General features: G+C 41.5%; 1 protein-coding gene across 6 annotated transcripts in view; it reads left to right on the top strand.

Annotated features, from left to right (window-relative positions):
• LOC139758849 (glyoxylate/hydroxypyruvate reductase A-like) overlaps positions 1-21,854 on the top strand; it is a 296,538-nt gene that overhangs the window by 143,739 nt on the left and 130,945 nt on the right. For all 6 annotated transcript variants that reach the window (XM_071680709.1, XM_071680708.1, XM_071680707.1 and 3 more), the window contains one exon: positions 20,896-20,992. In XM_071680709.1, coding sequence (XP_071536810.1) covers positions 20,896-20,992 — 97 coding nt within the window. The remainder of the gene's footprint in view (positions 1-20,895; positions 20,993-21,854) is intronic.

Raw genomic sequence — 21,854 nt, 5'->3', positions numbered from 1 at the left:
GACGAGAAACCCTCCACTCCTTGTATTTTAACTTTCTAAATTTTAACTTTCTAAAAGGGGAAACAGAAGAAGGAGTCAAGCGGGGAGTGCTCATCCTCCTCAAGGGCTCAGATTGGGGTGTCTAAATGTTTGTGGATGTAACCATGATGAGAAAAAAGGAGAGATAGGTAGTATGTTTGAGGAAAGGAACCTGGATGTTTTAGCTCTGAGTGAAACGAAGCTCAAGTGTAAAGGGGAAGAGTGGTTTGGGAATGTCTTAGGAGTAAAGTCAGGGGTTAGTGAGAGGACAAAAGCAAGGGAAGGAGCAGCACTACTCCTGAAACAGGACTGGTGGGAGTATCTGATAGAGTGTAAGAAAGTAAACTCTAGATTCGTATGAGTAAAACTGAAAGTGGATGGAGAGAAATGGGTGATTATTGGTGCATATGCAACTGGGCATGAGAAGAAAGATCATGAGATGAATGGTTTGGGAATGTCTTGAGAGTAACATCAGGGGTTAGTGAGAGGACAAGAGCAAGGGAAGGGGTAGCACTACTCCTGAAACAGGACTGGTGGGAGTAGGTGATAGATTGTAAGAAAGTAAATTCTACATTGATATGGGTAAAGCTAAAAGTGGATGAAGAGAGATGGATGATCATTGGTGCATATGCACCTGGGCATGAGAAGAAAGATCATGAGAGGCAAGAGATTAGGAGCAGCTGAGCGAGTGTGTTAGTAGTTTTGATGCACTAGACTGGGTTTATAGTGATGGGTGATTTGAATGCAAAGGTGAGTAATGTGGCAGTTGAGGGAATGATTGGTGTACATGGGGTGTTCCATGTTGTAAATGGAAATGGTGAAGAGCTTGTAGACTTATGTGCTGAAAGAAGACTGGTGATTGAGAATACCTGGTTTAAAAAGAGAGATATACATAAGCATATATATGTAAGTAGAAGAGATGGCCAGAGAGCGTTATTGGATTATGTGTTAATTGATAGGCACGCGAAAGAGAGACTTTTGGATGTTAATGTGCTGAGAGGTGCAACTGGAGGGATGTCTGATCATTATCTTGTGGAGGCAAAGGTGAAGATTTGTAGAGGTTTTCAGAAAAGAGGAGAGAATGTTGGGTTGAAGAGAGTGGTGAGAGTAAGTGAACTTTGGAAGGAGACTTGTGTGAGGAAGTACCAGGAAAGACTGAGTACAGGATGGAAAAAGGTGAGAACAAAGGAGGTAAGGGGAGTGGGGGAGGAAGGGGATGTATTTAGTGAAGCAGTGATGGCTTGCGCAAAAGATCATTGTGGCATGAGAAGCGTGGGAAATGGGCAGATTAGAAAGGGTAGTGAGTGGTGGGATGAAGAAGTAAGATTATTAGTGAAAGAGAAGAGAGAGGCATTTAGATGATTTTTGCAGGGAATTAATGCAAATGACTGGGAGATGTAAAGAGACAGGAGGTCAAGAGAAAGGTGCAAGAGGCGAAAAAGAATGCAAATGAGAGTTGGGGTGAGAGAGTATCATTAAATTTTAGGGAGAATATAAAGATTTTGAGTGATCAGGGCCCGAACATGCAGGAGGGTGAAAGGCGTGCAAGGAATAGAGTGAATTGGATCAATGTGGTATACCAGGGTCAACGTGTTGTCAATGGATTGAATAAGGGCATGTGAAGCGTCTGGGGTAAACCATGGAAAGTTCTGTGGGGCCTGGATGTGGAAAGGGAGTTGTGGTTTCGGGCATTATTGCATGACAGCTAAAGACTGAGTGTGAATGAATGGGGCCTTTGTTGTCTTTTCCTAGCGCTACCTCGCACACATGAGGGGGGAGGGGGATGTTATTTCATGTGTGGCGAGGTGGCGATGGGAATGAATAAAGGCAGACAGTGTGAATTGTGTGCATGTGTATATATGTATATGTCTGTGTGTGTATATATATATGTGTACATTGAGATGTATGGGTATGTATATTTTTTTCGTGTGTGGACGTGTATGTATATACATGTGTATGGGGGTGGGTTGGGCCATTTCTTTCGTCTGTTTTCCTGTGCTACCTCGCAAACACGGGAGACAGCGACAAAGCAAAATAAAATAAAATGAATAAAAAAGATGTTTTGAAAGGAGGTAAATAATGTGTATAAGACAAGGGAACAAGTGGGAACTTTAGTGAAGGGGGCTAATGGGGGGGTGATAACAAGTAGTGGTGATGTGAGAAGGAGATGGAGTGAGTATTTTGAAGGTTTCTTGAATGTGTTTGAGGATAGAGTGGCAGATATAGGGTGTTTTGGTCAAGATGGTGTGCAAAGTGAGTTGGTTAGGGAGAATGATTTGGTAAACAGAGAAGAGGTAGTAAAAGCTTTGCGGAAGATGAAAGCCGGCAAGGCAGTGGGTTTGGATGGTATTGCAGTGGAATTTATTAAAAAGGGGGATGACTGTATTGTTGACTGGTTGGTAAGGTTATTTAATGTATGTATGACGCATAGTGAGGTGCCTGAGGATTGGTGGAATGCTTGCATAGTGCCATTGTACAAAGGCAAAGGGGATAAAGGAAGTACTCAAATTATAGATGTATACAGTAAGTTTCTTGAGTATTCCTGGGAAATCATATGGGAGGGTTTTGATTGAAAGGGTGAAGGCCTGTTCCGAGCATCAGATTTGGAAGCGCAGTGTGGTTTCAGAAGTGGTAGAGGATATTTGGTTAAGGTGTTTGCTTTGAAGAATATATCTATATATTTATTTATCATACTTTGTCGCTGTCTCCCGTGTTAGTGAGGTAGCACAAGGAAACAGACGAAAGAATGGCCCAACCCACCCACATACACATGTATATACATACACATCCACACACAGCACATATACCTACCTATACATCTCAACGTATACATACATATACACACACAGACATATAAATGTCTGCCCTTATTCATTCCCGTCGCCACCCCGCCAGACATGAAATGACAACCCTCTCCCCCCGCATGTGCGCGAGGTAGCGCTAGGAAAAGACATCAAAGGCCACATTCGTTCACACTCAGTCTCTAGGTGTCATATATAATGCACTGAAACCACTGCTCCCTTTCCACATCCAGGCCCCACAAAACTTTCCATAGTTTACCCCAGATGCTTCACATGCCCTGGTTCAGTCTATTGACAGCACGTCGACCCCGGTATACCACATCGTTCCAATTCACTCTATTCCTTGCATGCCTTTCACCCTCCTGTATGTTCAAGCCCTGATCAATCAAAATCTTTTTCACTCCATCTTTCCACCTCCAGTTTGGTCTCCCACTTCTATTTGTTCCCTCCACCTCTGACACATATATCCTCTTGGTCAATCTTTCCTCACTCATCCTCTCCATGAGACCAAACCATTTCAAAACACCCTCTTCTGCTCTCTCAACCACTCTTTTTATTACCACACATCTCTCTTACCGTTTCATTACTTAATCGATCAAACCAACTCACACCACATACTGTCCTCAAACATCTCATTTCCAGCACATCCACCCTCCTCTGCACAACTCTATCTATAGCCCACACCTCACAACCATATAACATTGTTGGAGCCACTATTCCTTCGAACATAGCCATTTTTGCTTTCCATGATAACGTTCTCGACTTCCACACGTTTCAACGCTCCCAGAACTTTCATCCTCTCCCCACCATATGATTCAGTTCTGCTTCCATGGTTCTATCCACTGCCAAATCCACTCCCAGATATCTAAAACACTTCACTTCCTCCAGTTTCTCCCCATTCAAACTTACCTCCCATTTGACTTATCCCTCAACCTTACTGTACCTAATAACCTTGCTCTTATTCACAGTTACTCTCAGCTTTCTTCTTTCACACACTTTACCAAACTCATTCACCAGCTTCTGCAGTTTCTCACCCAAATCAGCCACCACCGCTGTATCATCAGCGAACAACAACTGACTCACTTCCCAAACTCTCTCATCCACAACAGACTGCATACTTGCACCTCTTTCCAAAACTCTTCCATTCACCTCCCTGATATCCCCATCCATAAACAAATTAAACGGCCATGGAGACATCATGGACCCCTGCCGCAAACCAACATTCACTGAGAACCATTCTCTTTCCTTGCTTCCTACTCGTACACATGCCTTACATCCTCGATAAAAACTTTTCACTGCTTCTAACAACTTACCTCCCACACCATATATTCTTAATACCTTCCTACTTAATACCTCTCCTACTTACTTATGTATACTTATGTATATCTCTTTTTAAACCAGGCATTCCCAATCACCAGTTCTTGTTCAGCATGTAAATCTACAAGCTCTTCACCATTTCCATTTACAACACTGAACACCCCATGTACACCAATAATTCCCTCAACTGAATTATTACTCACCTTTGCATTCAAATCACCCATCACTATAACCCGTCTCATGCATCAAAACTACTAACACACTCACTCCGCTGCTCCCAAAACACTTGCCTCTCATGAACTTTCTTCTCATGCCCAGGTGCATATGCACCAATAATCACCCATCTCTCTCCATCCACTTTTAGTTTTACCCCTATCAATCTAGAGTTTACTTTCTTACACTCTATCACGTACTCCCATCACTCCAGTTTCAGGAGTAGTGCTACCCCTTCCCTTGCTCTTGTCCTCTCACTAACCCCTGATGTTACTCCCAAGACATTCCCAAACCATTCTTCCCCTTTACCCTTGAGCTTCGTTTCACTCAGAGCTAAAACATCTAGGTTCCATTCCTCAAACATACGACCTATCTGTCCTTTTTTCTCATCTTGGTTACATCCACACACATTTAGACACCCAATCTTTGTCGCTGTCTCCTGTGTTAGCGAGGTAGCGCAAGGAAACAGACAAAAGAATGGCATAACCCACCCACAATCTCATGTATATACATACACATCTACACATGCACATATACGTACCAATACATCTCAACGAATATATGTATATATACACACACAGGCATATCCATATATACTCATGTACATAATTCATACTGTCTGCCCTTATTCAATCCCGTCGCCAGCCCACCACACCTCCCTATGCATGTGCGTGAGGTAGCTCTACGAAAAGACAACAAAGGCCACATTTGTTCACACTCAGTCTCTAGCTATCATGTATAATGCACCAAAATCACAGCTTCCTTTCCACATCCAGGCCCCACAACTTTCCATGGTTTTACCCCAGACGCTTCACATGTCCTGGTTTAATTCATTGACAGAATGTCGACCCTGGTATACCACATCATTCCAATTCACTCTGTTCCTTGCACGCATTTCACCCTCCTGCATGTTCAAGCCCTGATCACTCAAAATCTTTTTCACTCAATCTTTCCACCTCCAATTTGGTCTCCCACTTCTCCTCGTTCCCCCCACCTCTGACACATATATCCTCTTTGTCACTCTTTCCCTCACTCATTCTCTCCATGTGAAAAAACCATTTCAAAACACCCTCTTCTTGTCTTTCAACCACACTTTTTATTACCACACATCTCTCTTACCCTTTCATTACTTATTCGATCAAACCACCTCGCACTGCATATTGTCCTCAAATATCTCATTTTCAGCACATCCACCCTCCTCTGCACAACTCTATCGATAGACCACACCTTACACCCATATAACATTGTTGGAACCACTATTCCTTCAAACATACCCATTTTTGCTTTCCAAGATAACGTTCTCGACTTTCACACATTTTTCAATGCTCCCAGAACTTTCACCTTCTCCCCCACCATATAATTCACTTCCTCTTCTGTGGTTCCATCCACTGCCAACTCCCCTCCAAGATATCTAAAACACTTCACTTCCTCCAGTTTTTTTCCACTCAAACTTACCTCCCATTTGACTTGTCCCTCAACCCTACTGTACCTAATAACCTTGCTCTTATTCACATTTACTCTCAGCTTTCTTCTTTCACACACTTTACCAAACTCAGTCACCAGCTTCTGCAGTTTCTCACCCGAATCAACCACCAGCACTGTATCATCAACGAACAACAACTGACTCACTTCCCAAACTCTCTCATCCTCAACAGACTGCATACTTGCACCTCTTTCCAAAACTCTTGCATTCACCTCCCTAATAACCCTATCCATAAAAGATTAAACGACCACGGAGACATCATGGACCCCTGCTGCAAACCAACATTTACTGAGAACCATTCTCTTTCCTCTCTTCCTACTCGGACAAATGTCTTACATCCTTGATAAAAACTTTTCACTGCTTCTAACAACTTACCTCCCACACCATATATTCTTAATACCTTCCACAGGGCATCTCTATCAACTTTATCATATGCCTTCTCCAGATTCATAAATGCTACATACAATTCCATTTTCTCACATACATTTTTCAAAGCAAACACCTGATCCACACATCCCCTACTACTTCTGAAACCACATTGCTCTTCCCTAACCTGATGCTCTGTACATGTCTTCACCCTCTCAATCAATACCCTCCCATACAATTTCCCAGGAATACTCAACAGACTTATACCTCTGTAATTTGAGCACTCACTCTTATCACCTTTGCCTTTGTACAATGGTACTATGCAAGCATTTTGCTTGTCCTCAGGCACCTTACCATGAATCATACATACATACATTAAATAACCTTACCAACCATTCAACAATACAGTTACCCCCTTTTTTGATAAATTCCACCGCAATACCATCCAAACCCACTGCCTTCCCAACTTTAATTTTCCGCAAAGCTTTTACTACCTCTTGTCTTTTTACCAAATCATTCTCCCTAACCCTCTCACTTTGCACACCACCTCGACCAAAACACATTATATCTGCCACTCTATCATCAAACACATTCAACATACCTTCAAGATACTCACTCCATCTCCTTTTCACATCACCACTACTTGTTATCACCTCCCCATTAGCCCCCTTCTCTTATGTTCCCATTTGTTCCCTCGTCTTACGCACTTTATTTACCTCCTTCCAAAACATCATTTTACTCTCCCTAAAATGTAATGATAATCTCTCACCCCAACTCTCTTTCTCTTGGCCTCCTGCCTCTTTCTTTTATACGTTTCCCTGTCATTTGCATCATTTCCCTGCAAAAATGGCCCAAATGCCTCTCTCTTCTCTTTCACTAATAATCTTACTTCTTCATCCCACCACTCACTGCCCTTTCTAATCTGCCCACCTCCCATGCTTCTCAAGCCACAAGCATCTTTTGCACAAGCCATCACTGCTTCCCTAAATACATCCCATTCCTCCCCCACTCCCCTTACGTCCTTTGTTCTCACCTTTCTCCATTTTGTACTTAGTCTCTCCTGGTACTTCCTCACACAAGTCTCCTTTCCAAGCTCACTTACTCTCACCACCCTCTTCACCCCAACATTCTCTCTTCTTTTCTGAAAACGTGTACAAATCTTCACCTTTGCCTCCACAAGATAATGATCAGACATCCCTCCAGTTGCACCTCTCAGCACATTAGCATCCAAAAGTCTCTCTTTCGCGCACCTATCAATTAACACATAATCCTATAATGCTCCCTGGCAATCTCTCCTACTTATTCATGTATACCTATGTATATCTCTTTTTAAACCAGGCATTCCCAATCACCAGTCTCTTTAAGCATGTAAATCTAAAAGCGCTTCACCATTTCCATTTACAACACTGAACACCCCATGGACACCAATTATTCCCTCAACTGCCCTATTACTCACCTTTGCATTCAAATCACCCATCACTATAACCCGGTCTCATGCATCAAAACTACTAACACACTCACTTGGCTGCTTCCAAAACACTTGCCTCTCATGATCTTTCTTCTCATGCCCAGGTGCATATGCACCAATAATCATCCATCTCTCTTCATCCACTTTTAGCTTTACCCATATCAATCTAGAATTTACTTTCTTACAATCTATCACGTACTCCCACCAGTCCTGTTTCAGGAGTAGTGCTACCCCTTCCCTTGCTCTTGTCCTCTCACTAACCCCTGATGTTACTCTCAAGACATTCCCAAACCATTCATCCCCTTTACCCTTGAGCTCGTTTCACTCAGAGCTAAAACATCTAGGTTCCTTTCCTCAAACATACTAACTATCTGTCCTTTTTTCTCGTCTTGGTTACATCCACACATATTTAGACACCCCAATCTTTGTCGCTGTCTCCTGCGTTAGTGAGGTAGTGCAAGGAAAAAGCCTAAAGAATGGCATAACCCACCCACAATCACATGTATATACATACACATCCACACATGCACATATACATACCAATATATCTCATCGTATACATATATATACACACACAGCCATATACATATATGCTTATGTACATAATTCATACTGTCTGCCCTTATTCATTTCCGTCGCCACCCCACCACACATGAAATGACAACCCCCTCCCCCCCGCATGTGCGCGAGGTAGAGTTAGGAAAAGACAAAGGCCACATTCATTCACACTCAGTCTCTAACTATCATGCATAATGCACCAAAACCACAGCTTCCTTTCCACATCCAGGCCCCACAAAACTTTCCATAGTTTTACCCCAGACGCTTCACATGCCCTGGTTTAATCCATTGACAGCACGTCGACCCCGGTATACCACATCATTCTGTTTCACTCTATTCCTTGCACCCTTTCACCCTTCTGCATGTTCAGGCCCTGATCACTCAAAATTTTTCTCACTCCATCTTTCCACCTCCAATTTGGTCTCCCACTTCTCCTCGTTCCCCCCACCTCTGACACATATATCCTCTTTGTCACTCTTTTCCTCACTCATTCTCTCCATGTGAACAAACCATTTTAAAAGACCTTTTCTGCTCTTTCAACCACACTCTTTTTATTACCACACATCTCTCTTACCCTATTATTACTTACTCGATCAAACCACCTCACACCACATATTGTCATCAAACATCTCATTTCCGACACATCCACCTTCCTGCGCACAACTCTATCCATAGCCCACGCCTCGCAAACATACAACATTGTTGGAACCACTGTTCCTTCAAACATACCTATTTTTGCTTTCCAAGATAACTTTTTCGACTTCCACACATATTACAATGCTCCCAGAACTTTCACCCCCTCCCCCACCATATGATTCACTTCCACTTCCATGGTTCCATCCGCTGCCAAATCCCAAATCCCTTGCCAGATATCTAAAACACTTAACTTCCTCCAGTTTTTTTCCATTCAAACTTACCTCCCATTTGATTTGTCCCTCAACCCTACTAGCCCTAATAACCTTGCTCTTATTCACATTTTCTCTCAGCTTTCTTCTTTCACACACTTTACCAAACTAAGTCACCAGCTTCTGCAGTTTCTCACCCGAATCAGCCACCAGCGCTGTATCATCAGCGAACAACAACTGACTCACTCCCCAAACTCTCTCATCCACAACAGACTGCATACTTGCACCTCTTTCCAAAACTCTTGCATTCACCTCCCAAATAACCCCATCCATAAAAAAATTGAACTACCGTGGAGACATCATGGACCCCTGCCGCAAACCAACATTTACTGAGAACCATTCTCTTTCCTCTCTTCCTACTCGTATACATGCCTTACATCCTTGATAAAAACTTCTCACTGCTTCTAACAACTTACCTCCCACACCATATATTCTTAATACCTTCCACAGGGCATCTCTATCAATTTTATCATATGCTTTCTCCAGATTCATAAATGCTACATACAAATCCATTTACTTTTCTAAGTTTTTCTCACATACATTTTTCAAAGCAAACACCTGATCCTCACATCCCCTACTACTTCTGAAACCACATTGCTCTTCCCCAATCTGATGCTCTGTACATGCCTTCACCCTCTCAATCAATACCGTCCCATACAATTTCCCAGGAATACTCTGTATTTTGAGCACTCACTCTTATAGCCTTTCCCTTTGTACAATGGTACTATGCAAGCATTCTGCTTGTCCTCAGGCACCTCACCATGAATCATACATACAAACATTAAATAACCTTACCAACCATTCAACAATACAGTTACCCCCTTTTTTGATAAATTCCACTGCAATACCATCCAAACCCACTGCCTTGCTGGCTTTCATTTTCCGCAAAGCTTTTACTACCTCTTGTCTGTTTATTACCAAATCATTCTTCCTAACCCTCTCACTTTGCACACCACCTCGACCAAAACACCTTATATCTGCCACTCTACCATCAAACACATTCAACAAACCTTCAAAATACTCACTCCATCTCCTTTTCACATCACCATTACCACCACGTCCAAGTATGTTCACCTGAAGCGGTTCCATGCACCTTCTCCTCTGCAGCACTGGCCTTCTCCCGAGTGCCGTTGTTGCACGGAGCCCCGCTGGACCATCCATCCCTGTAGGTGCAAGAGTCAACAGCGATCCTTGGCTGTCATGTCCAGATGGCGTTTGTGGCCGAGAGACATTTTTCATATGTATATATATATATATATATATATATATATATATATATGTGTGTGTGTATATGTGTGCATGTGTGTATATATGTGTAAGTATATATATATATATATATATATATATATATATATATATATATATATATATATTTTTTTTTTTTTTTTTTTTTTTTTTTTTTTTTTTATACTTTGTCGCTGTCTCCCGCGTTTGCGAGGTAGCGCAAGGAAACAGACGAAAGAAATGGCCCAACCCCCCCCCCATACACATGTACATACACACGTCCACACACGCAAATATACATACCTACACAGCTTTCCATGGTTTACCCCAGACGCTTCACATGCCTTGCTTCAATCCACTGACAGCACGTCAACCCCTGTATACCACATGACTCCAATTCACTCTATTTCTTGCCCTCCTTTCACCCTCCTGCATGTTCAGGCCCCGATCACACAAAATCTTTTTCACTCCATCTTTCCACCTCCAATTTGGTCTCCCTCTTCTCCTCGTTCCCTCCACCTCCGACACATATATCCTCTTGGTCAATCTCTCCTCACTCATTCTCTCCATGTGCCCAAACCATTTCAAAACACCCTCTTCTGCTCTCTCAACCACGCTCTTTTTATTTCCACACATCTCTCTTACCCTTACGTTACTTACTCGATCAAACCACCTCACACCACACATTGTCCTCAAACATCTCATTTCCAGCACATCCATCCTCCTGCGCACAACTCTATCCATAGCCCACGCCTCGCAACCATACAACATTGTTGGAACCACTATTCCTTCAAACATACCCATTTTTGCTTTCCGAGATAATGTTCTCGACTTCCACACATTCTTCAAGGCCCCCAGAATTTTCGCCCCCTCCCCCACCCTATGATCCACTTCCGCTTCCATGGTTCCATCCGCTGCCAGATCCACTCCCAGATATCTAAAACACTTCACTTCCTCCAGTTTTTCTCCATTCAAACTCACCTCCCAATTGACTTGACCCTCAACCCTACTGTACCTAATAACCTTGCTCTTATTCACATTTACTCTTAACTTTCTTCTTCCACACACTTTACCAAACTCAGTTTGGTAAAAAAAAAAAAAAAAAAAAAAAAAAAAAAATATATATATACATATATATATATATATATATATATATATATATATATATATATATATATATATATATATATTTGCGGAAGATGAAAGCCGGCAAGGCAGCAGGTTTGGATGGTGTTGCAGTGGAATTCATTAAAAAAGGGGGTGACTGTATTATTGACTGGTTGGTAAGGTTATTTAATGTATGTATGACTCATGGTGAGGTGCCTGAGGATTGGCAGAATGCGTGCATAGTGCCATTGTACAAAGGCAAAGGGGATAAGAGTGAGTGCTCAAATTACAGAGGTATAAGTTTGTTGAGTATTCCTGGTAAATTATATGGGAGGGTATTGATTGAGAGGGTGAAGGCATGTACAGAGCATCAGATTGGGGAAGAGCAGTGTGGTTTCAGAAATGGTAGAGGATGTGTGGATCAGATGTTTACTTTGAAGAATGTATGTGAGAAATACTTAGAAAAGCAAATGGATTTGTATGTAGCATTTATGGATCTGGAGAAGGCATATGATAGAGTTGATAGAGATGCTCTGTGGAAGGTATTAAGAATATATGGTGTGGGAGGCAAGTTGTTAGAAGCAGTGAAAAGTTTTTATTGAGGATGTAAGGCATGTGTACGTGTAGGAAGAGAGGAAAGTGATTGGTTCTCAGTGAATGTAGGTTTGCGGCAGGGGTGTGTGATGTCTCCATGGTTGTTTAATTTGTTTATGGATGCGGTTGTTAGGGAGGTAAATGCCAGAGTTTTGGAAAGAGGGGCAAGTATGAAGTCTGTTGTGGATGAGAGAGCTTGGGAAGTGAGTCAGTTGTTGTTCGCTAATGATACAGCACTGGTGGCTGATTCATGTGAGAAACTGCAGAAGCTGGTGACTGAGTTTGGTAAAGTGTGTGAAAGAAGAAAGTTAAGAGTAAATGTGAATAAGAGCAAGGTTATTAGGTACAGTAGGGTTGAGGGTCAAGTCAATTGGGAGGTAAGTTTGAATGGAGAAAAACTGGAGGAAGTAAAGTGTTTTAGATATCTGGGAGTGGATCTGGCAGCGGATGGAACCATGGAAGCGGAAGTGAATCATAGGGTGTGGGAGGGGGCGAAAATCCTGGGAGCCTTGAAGAATGTGTGGAAGTCGAGAACATTATCTCGGAAAGCAAAAATGGGTATGTTTGAAGGAATAGTGGTTCCAACAATGTTGTATGGTTGCGAGGCATGGGCTATGGATAGAGTTGTGCGCAGGAGGATGGATGTGCTGGAAATGAGATGTTTGAGGACAATGTGTGGTGTGAGGTGGTTTGATCGAGTAAGTAACGTAAGGGTAAGAGAGATGTGTGGAAATAAAAAGAGCGTGATTGAGAGAGCAGAAGAGGGTGTTTTGAAATAGTTTGGGCACATGGAGAGAATGAGTGAGGAAAGATTGACCAAGAGGATATATGTGTCGGAGGTGGAGGGAACGAGGAGAAGCGGGAGACCAAATTGGAGGTGGAAAGATGGAGTGAAAAAGATTTTGTGTGATCGGGGCCTGAACATGCAGGAGGGTGAAAGGAGGGCAAGGAATAGAGTGAATTGGATCAATGTGGTATACCGGGGTTGACGTGCTGTCAGTGGATTGAATCAGGGCATGTGAAGCATCTGGGGTAAACCATGGAAAGCTGTGTAGGTAAGTATATTTGCGTGTGTGGATGTATGTATATACATGTGTATGGGGGTGGGTTGGGCCATTTCTTTTGTCTGTTTCCTTGCGCTACCTCGCAAACGCGGGAGACAGCGACAAAGCAAAAAAAAAAAAAAATATATTATCCCTGGGGATAGGGGTGAAAGAATACTTCCCACGCATTCCTCACGTGTCGTAGAAGGCAACTAGAGGGAACGGGAGCGGGGCGTCAGAAATCCTCCCCTCCTTGTATTTTTAACTTTCTAAAAATGGGAAACAGAAGGAGTCACGCGGGGAGTGCTCATCCTCCTTGTAGACTCAGATTGGGGTGTCTAAATGTGTGTGGATGTAACCAAGATGTGAAAAAAGGAGAGATAGGTCGTATGTTTGAGGAAAGGAACCTGGATGTTTTGGCTCTGAGTGAAACAAAGCTCAAGGATAAAGGGGAAGAGTGGTTTGGGAATGTCTTGGGAGTAAAGTCAGGGTTTAGTGAGAGGACAAGAACAAGGGAAGGAGTAGCAGTACTCCTGAAACAGGAGTTGTGGGAGTATGTGATAGAGTGTAAGAAAGTAAATTCTCGATTAATATGGGTAAAACTGAAAGTTGATGGAGAGAGATGGGTGATTATTGGTGCATATGCACATAAACATGAGAAGAAAGATCATGAGAGGCAAGTGTTTTGGGAGCAGCTGAATGAGTGTGTTAGTGGTTTTGATGCATGAGACCGGGTTATAGTGATGGGTGATTTGAATGCAATGGTGAGTAATGTGGTAGTGGAGGGAATAATTGGTATACATGGGGTGTTCAGTGTTGTAAATTGAAATGGTGAAGAGCTTGTAGATTTATGTGCTGAAAAAGGACTGGTGATTAGGGAATACCTGGTTTAAAAAGCGAGATATACATAAGTATACGTATGTAAGTAGGAGAGATGGCCAGAGAGCGTTATTGGATTACGTGTTAATTGACAGGCATGCAAAAAAGAGACTTTTGGATGTTAATGTGCTGAGAGGTGCAACTGGAGGGACGTCTGATCATTATCTTCTGGAGGCTAAGGTGAAGAATTGTATGGGTTTTCAGAAAAGAAGAGTGAATGTTGGGGTGAAGAGGGTGGTGAGAGTAAGTGAGCTTGGGAAGGAGACTTGTGTGAGGAAGTACCACGAGAGACTGAGTACTGAATGGAAAAAGGTGAGAACAATGGAAGTAAGGGGAGTGGGGGAGGAATGGGATGTATTTAGGGAATCAGTGATGGAGTGCGCAAAAGATGCTTGTGGCATGAGAAGCGTGGGAGGTGGGTTGATTAGAAAGGGTAGTGAGTGGTGGGATGAAGAAGTAAGATTATTAGTGAAAGAGAAGAGAGAGGCATTTGGACAATTTTTGCAGGGAAAAAATGCAATTGAGTGAGAGATGTATAAAACAAAGAGACAGGAGGTCAAGAGAAAGGTGCAAGAGGTGAAAAAGAGGGCAAATGAGAATTGGGGTGAGAGAGTATCATTAAATTTTAGGGAGAATAAAAAGATGTTCTGGAAGGAGGTAAATAAAGTGCGTAAGACAAGGGAGCAAATGGGAACTTCAGTGAAGGGGGCTAAAGGGGAGGTGATAACAAGTAGTGGTGATGTGAGAAGGAGATGGAGTGAGTATTTTGAAGGTTTGTTGAATGTGTTTGATGATAGAGTGGCAGATATAGGGTGTTTTGGTCGAGGTGGTGTGCAAAGTGAGAGGGTTAGGGAAAATGATTTGGAAAACAGAGAAGAGGTAGTAAAAGTTTTGCGGAAGATGAAAGCCGGCAAGGCAGCAGGTTTGGATGGTGTTGCAGTGGAATCTGTTAAAAAAGGGGGTGACTGTATTGTTGACTGGTTGGTAAGGTTATGTAATGTATGTATGACTCATGGTGAGGTGCCTGAGGATTGGCAAAATGCGTGCATAGTGCCATTGTACAAAGGCAAAGGGGATAAGAGTTAGTGCTCAAATTACAGAGGTATAAGTTTGTTGAGTATTCCTGGTAAATTATATGGGAGGGTATTGATTGAGAGGGTGAAGGCATGTACAGAGCATCAGATTGGGGAAGAGCAGTGTGGTTTCAGAAGTGGTAGAGGATGTGTGGATCAGGTGTTTGCTTTGAAGAATGTATGTGAGAAATACTAAGAAAAGCAAATGGATTTGTATGTAGCATTTATGGATGTGGAGAAGGCATATGATAGAGTTGATAGAGATGCTCTGTGGAAGGTATTAAGAATATATGGTGTGGGAGGCAAGTTTTTAGAAGCAGTGAAAAGTTTTTATCGAGAATGTAAGACATGTGTACGGAAAGGCACCTGGAGTGGGTGGGATTATGGCTGAAATGCTGAAGTATGCATCTGATCTGTAATTTATTATGAAAACAGAAGGTCATTAAGAAAGGGGGTGACTGTATTATTGACTGGTTGGTAAGGTTATTTAATGTATGTATGACTCATGGTGAGGTGCCTGAGGATTGGCGGAGTGTGTGCATAGTGCCATTGTACAAAGGCAAAGGGGATAAGAGTGAGTGCTCAAATTTCAGAGGTATAAGTTTGTTGAGTATTCCTGGTAAATTATATGGGAGGGTATTGATTGAGAGGGTGAAGGCATGTACAGAGCTTCAGATTGGGGAAGAGCAGTGTGGTTTCAGAAGTGGTAGAGGATGTGTGGATCAGGTGTTTGCTTTGAAGAATGTATGTGAGAAATACTTAGAAAAGCAAATTTGTTTTTTATGTAGCATTTATGGATCTGGAGAAGGCATATGATAGAGTTGATAGAGATGCTCTGTGGAAGGTATTAAGAATATATGGTGTGGGAGGCAAGTTGTTAGAAGCAGTGAAAAGTTTTTATCGAGGATGTAAGGCATGTGTACGTGTAGGAAGAGAGGAAAGTGATTGGTTCTCGGTGAATGTAGGTTTGCGGCAGGGGTGTGTGATGTCTCCATGGTTGTTTAATTTGTTTATGGATGGGGTTGTTAGGGAGGTGAGTGCAAGAGTTTTGGAAAGAGGGGCAAGTATGAAGTCTGTTGTGGATGAGAGAGCTTGGGAAGTGAGTCAGTTGTTGTTCGCTGATGATACAGCGCTGGTGGCTGATTCATGTGAGAAACTGTAGAAGCTGGTGACTGAGTTTGGTAAAGTGTGTGAAAGAAGAAAGTTAAGAGTAAATGTGAATAAGAGCAAGGTATTTAGGTACAGTAGGGTTGAGGGTCAAGTCAATTGGGAGGTAAGTTTGAATGGAGAAAAACTGGAGGAAGTAAAGTGTTTTAGATATCTGGGAGTGGATCTGGCAGCGGATGGAACCATGGAAGCGGAAGTGAATCATAGGGTGTGGGAGGGGGCGAAAATCCTGGGAGCCTTGAAGAATGTGTGGAAGTCGAGAGCATTATCTCAGAAAGCAAAAATGTGTATGTTTGAAGGAATAGTGGTTCCAGCAATGTTGTATGGTTGCGAGGCGTGGGCTGTGGATAGAGTTGTGCGCAGGAGGGTGGATGTGCTGGAAATGAGATGTTTGAGGACAATGTGTGGTGTGAGGTGGTTTGATCGAGTAAGTAACGTAAGGGTAAGAGAGATGTGTGGAAATAAAAAGAGCGTGGTTGAGAGAGCAGAAGAGGGTGTTTTGAAATGGTTCGGGCACATGGAGAGAATGAGTGAGGAAAGATTGACCAAGAGGATATATGTGTCTGAGGTGGAGGGAACGAGAAGTGGGAGACCAAATTGGAGGTGGAAAGATGGAGTGAAAAAGATTTTGTGTGATTGGGGCCTGAACATGCGGGAGGGTGAAAGGAGGGCAAGGAATAGAGTGAATTGGATCGATATGGTATACTGGGGTTGACGTGCTGTCAGTGGATTGAAATCGGGGTATGTGAAGTGTCTGGGGTAAACCATGGAAAGCTGTGTAGATATGTATATTTGGGTGTGTGGACGTGTATGTATATACATGTGTATGGGGGTGGGTTAGGCCATTTCTTTCGTCTGTTTCCTTGCGCTACCTCGCAAACGCGGGAGACAGCGACAAAGCAAAAAAAAAAAAAAAAAAAAGGTCATGCCTGAAGTTTGGGTGAAAGCTCTTACTGTTCCTTTATTCTTGAAATAATGACAATGCCCATCAAGTTTGCTTTGACCTTGACCTGATTGATAATGGCGTCAAGATTCTGGGTAGGAGTCCGTAATTTTTTGACACACTATAGCTGATTTTGACCAAAAGGACATGCTTTTCTCTGACAAGGAATCACATGGCTGGGTATGGGTCACATGATGGTGCTTCATTGTCCATGTCTGAAGTATCTCTAGGATGTAATGATCCATCATCTTCAATATCTTGATGTAATATGTTACTCTCATTTTCTCTAGGTGTACTTGGGAATATGGATGGTTCCTCAGAAGGGACATATGGGACTGGTTCTTCATCACTATCTTCTGTGTTTTCAATTTTTGAACTAGAGAAATTTTTTACCTCTTTTCTTTGGAAGCTTTTATCTTCTAAGCCACAGACAGCTGAATTTCCCATGGCATACTGGGTCTTCTGTGTGAGACCAAACTGAAAAGAAGCTAAAAGAAGATAGATTCAAAAATGAAAGAAGCTAGTTTATTTAAGAACTCAGAGCTTTAAACATTTATTTTTGATTATTTTCTTTTATCTTAAGATTTTCCTGTCATCATGTCTAGAAATGCTTTTGACAGTTGCGGTCAGACATCTAGCAACAAATGTCACAAACTAAAACTTTTCTAAAAACTGAAAAGAAAAAGTAAGCAACCACATTCTAACAACTCTGTGGCAGCCTGTGATCTTTCACTGATTACAGAAATTGCTATTATGCAGGTACCAACACATTCCTACACTTGAAGATGTGCCTGTTTCTTGTCATAGTGACAGTCTGTGGGGTCTGCAGCCACTGAGGACAATGCTGATATCCTGTAGAAAAATGAAATTTTTGAAATTTGTGCTTCTTATTGGATTCAAAAAAACAAATTGAAAACACTTATGGAAGCATCTCAGTTTACCTATAGGTGTCAAGAACTTTTGTGCCAAGTTTTACACTTATACGAGCTTTGGAACGTTTTTACTGAAAGTAGTCAAATGCATAAAATTGCTAAGTCCACAAACGGCAAAGCACGGCTGCTAGTCAAAACAAATCTCTTGTGGGCAGCTGTCTGAGCAAGGCAGCATGTGGTGGCTCATCACTGCTTGATGAAAGGCAGAGCAGATTTTCATCGCTTTTATTTATTTCTCAAAGCAACACGAACAAAACACCTTGAAGTCAGCCAGTGTGAGTGAAGTTTTGCCACAGCACAGCAAAACAAAACAGTGCACGCGAACAAACGTTTTGCAGCAGGGGAAGTAACACATAATGAGTCAGTCCGTGGGTCAAGCACTATTTCCACCAATTCAACAAATCTTTTCTCTCTTTTTCGGCTTAAACAAGTCTGCTTAACTTTTCCTTGACCTTGATTATGTCTTAGGAACACCCTGCTTTGACGGAACAGTTGGCCAAAGTTCATTGGAGATCCTGGCTCAATAAATTGATTTTTTTTTTTATTATATTTTAGTATAGAGGGGGGTGGCCCGTCTGGCAGGGTGGCCTGGGGCAGTTGCCCATTTTTCCCCCTTATAAATCTGGCACTGATAAGGAGGAATGTGGGTGTGTGAGAAAGGGTAGGGAGTGGTGGGATTAGGAAGTAAAATTGTTAATGAAAGAGAAAAGAGAGGTGTAATGGCATTACCTGTGGGAAAGGAGCATAAATGATTGGGAATTGTTAAAGAGAAAATGGAAGGGGGGTCAAGAGGAAGATGCAGATGCTGAAAAATAAGGCAAATGAGAGTTAGGGTGAGAGTATCAATAAAGTTTAGGGAGAATAAGATAATGTTTTGGTAGAAAGTGAGTAGCACAAGAAAAACATAAGAACAAATGGGAGCATCAATGAGGGGAGCAGATGGGGAAGTGTTAACAGGGAAAGAATATGAGAAGTAAGTATTATGAAGGACTGTTGGATGTGTTAAATGATTGCATGACAGATGTGGGTGTTTTAAATTTAAAAGTGTGCAGAATGCAAGAGTTGTGGCTAGTTGTTTGATGAAAAGAAAAGAGTTATTGAAGCCTTACATAAGATGCAGTTTGGCACAGTGGGTGAAGTGGATGGGATTGCAGTTGAATTTCTCATGAAAGGATGTGATCCTGTTGATGACTTAGTAGTGTAGATTTTCAGTGTATGTATGACTCAAGGTGAGTTGCCTGAGAATTAGTAGAATGCCTGTATAGTGAATTTGTGTAAGGCAAGGGGGACAAAAGTCAAAGTTTGAATTACAAAGGAATAAGTTTGTTGAGTATACCCTTTAAGTTGTATGAGTGAGTGGTGATGGAGAGGGTGGTGGCATGCTTAAAGTATCAGATTAGGGAGGAACTATATTTTTCAGAATGTGTGGATCATGTGTTTACTCTGAAGAATTTGTGTGAGAAATACTTAGAAAAATAGAAGGATTTGTATGTGGCATATATGGATCTGGAGAGAACATATGATAGGTTGATAGAGATGCTTTGTGGGAGGTGTAATGAATATATGTTGAGGGAGGAAAGTTCCTATAAGAAGTTAAGAGATTATATTGTATGTATGTGAGTAGGAAGAGAGGAGAATGAGTGGTTGCAGGTGAGGTTGGGTTTGCAGCAAAGGTGTGTGATATCTCCATAGGTGTTTTGATTTGTTTAAGGGTTGGTTGGTGAGGGAGGTAAGTTTAAGAGTCTTGGAGAAAGGGATGGGTCTGCAATTTATTGTGGATGAGCTGCCCTGGAAGGTGAGCCAGTTGCTGTTTGCTGGTGATATGGTGAAGCTTTAGTGGCAGGCTTGAATGAGTTTTGCATAGTGTGTGAGAGGAGAAAGTTTAGAGATAAGGTTACTAAATTTAATTTTTGATTTGATTTTTTTTTTAGGGAAGAGAGACAGGTTGGTTGGAGTGTGTTTGAATGAAGAGAACTTGAGGAAGTGTATTGTTCCATATACCTGGGAGTTGATATGACAGTGATGTGTGAGGGGTTTAGGGTCCTGCTTGTACTGAGTAATGTGGAAAGAGAGGTCTGTAAGGGCAAAGATGGGTATGTTTGGCAGTGAAGAAGTCTTGAATGTATGTATGGGGTGTGGATCTTCGATGGAAACATAAAGAAGACAGTGAAAGTTTTGGGAATGAAATTCTTGAGAAGAATATGTGGTGTAAGGATGGTTGATCAAGTAAGAAATGATAGGGTAAGAGGAAGGTGCAGTACTGAAAATATTATGGTTAGGAGATATGAAGAGAGTGTGGTGAAGTGGTTTAGGCATGTGGAGACGAGTGAGGAGAGGCTGGCTGTATGTACCACCAGTGGAAGGAAAAAAGAGAGAGGGGAGACTGAGGACAAGATGGAAGGATGGGGTGAAAGATAAGAGAGATTAGGTGCTTGAACATGCAAGATAGTATGTTGTGCATAGGATAGAGTGGATTAGATATATGCCAATTTCTTTTAGGAAAATGATATGATGCTTGAAATAGCATAAATATGGTAGTAAATAAGATACCTGGGCTTAGGAAGGGCAGAGATTTTAACATGGTAGAACAAGGAGTTGAGAAAAAGCCACAGAGAAACAAGATATGTAAAGTGATGTTGAATTAGATCAGGATCATTGATGAAGGAATGAAAAACACTTTATGCAGAATATTCTACTTGGGATGCCTTGCTTTGAATGGGAAAAAGTGTTTGACTTATAAGTTGATGAAAAACAGTGAAGTGGGTGAATATGATTTTTATTTTGATCCATGTTTCATTTTTCAGTTGCCAGATCTTTAAAGGCCTTCAACTGTACTGTCCATGCTTACGCCCGCTCTTTACCTCCAGTAGACAAGAGGACAAATAATGTTGATAAGTACTGGTAAGGTAGTCTTTCCATGTTTTTATATTTTGTTTTTCCTCATGGTATTTTTCTTTAATACAGAATCTTCTTGCACTTCAGTCTCTACATAATTTTGGCAGTTTCTCTGTTGACATCCCTCTCATGTATGTTTTCTTCTCAGGATTTTATTTTTCACATAATCCCATCCTTGTCACTGATTTATGCTTTATAGTCTTTGTGTCTCCCTCCAGTTTTTTAGCATTCATCCTACTTCTTTATTCTGTTCAGTCATTCATTCCTTTGTAATACTGCAGTTAATCTTTGATTAGTACGTCTGCCCATGATTAATGAAATTATCTGGTGTTATACCACAGACAGTTCAAAGATATATGAAAAATTAAACCAAATTTAAGTGATGATTGTAAAGGACTGTGCAGTTCTAATAGCTAGATTTCTTTTCGTGCAATTATTTGTGTGTAATTACGCAACTTTACAATGTGGATAGAAAGTTTTGGACTCGTGGGACCCCATCACTCAACGTATCATTTCTGTCATGTAACTTTATAATCTTAAGTATAATGTCGTGCATTCGTAGTCCTGTCTGTAAGTTGATTCCATTTGCCACTTTTCTTTTGCCACAAAAGTGCTTTTTCACTTCTTTTCTAACATGTATCTTTTGTAGTTTTTTGTTACAAGCTCTCGATATGGTTTTTTTGCATGTTTTAAGAATTGTTTATGTTTGACATCTTCATTTCCATTTCCTGATATTTCTCCTCTAGTTAGTGCAGGGATCAGAATTAAGATACATATATTAATTTAGGTTAAATAGAAGCTATGATTAATGATATGCTAATTTTCTTAACCATGTCATTAAATGCAGCTTTGACCACTTAACTACTAA

Source organism: Panulirus ornatus, chromosome 31, assembly GCF_036320965.1.
Source record: "Panulirus ornatus isolate Po-2019 chromosome 31, ASM3632096v1, whole genome shotgun sequence".
Classification (NCBI taxonomy): Eukaryota; Metazoa; Arthropoda; class Malacostraca; order Decapoda; family Palinuridae; genus Panulirus; species Panulirus ornatus.
Note: the sequence above shows the minus strand (reverse complement) of the source record. Positions and strands in the feature narration are given on the sequence as shown.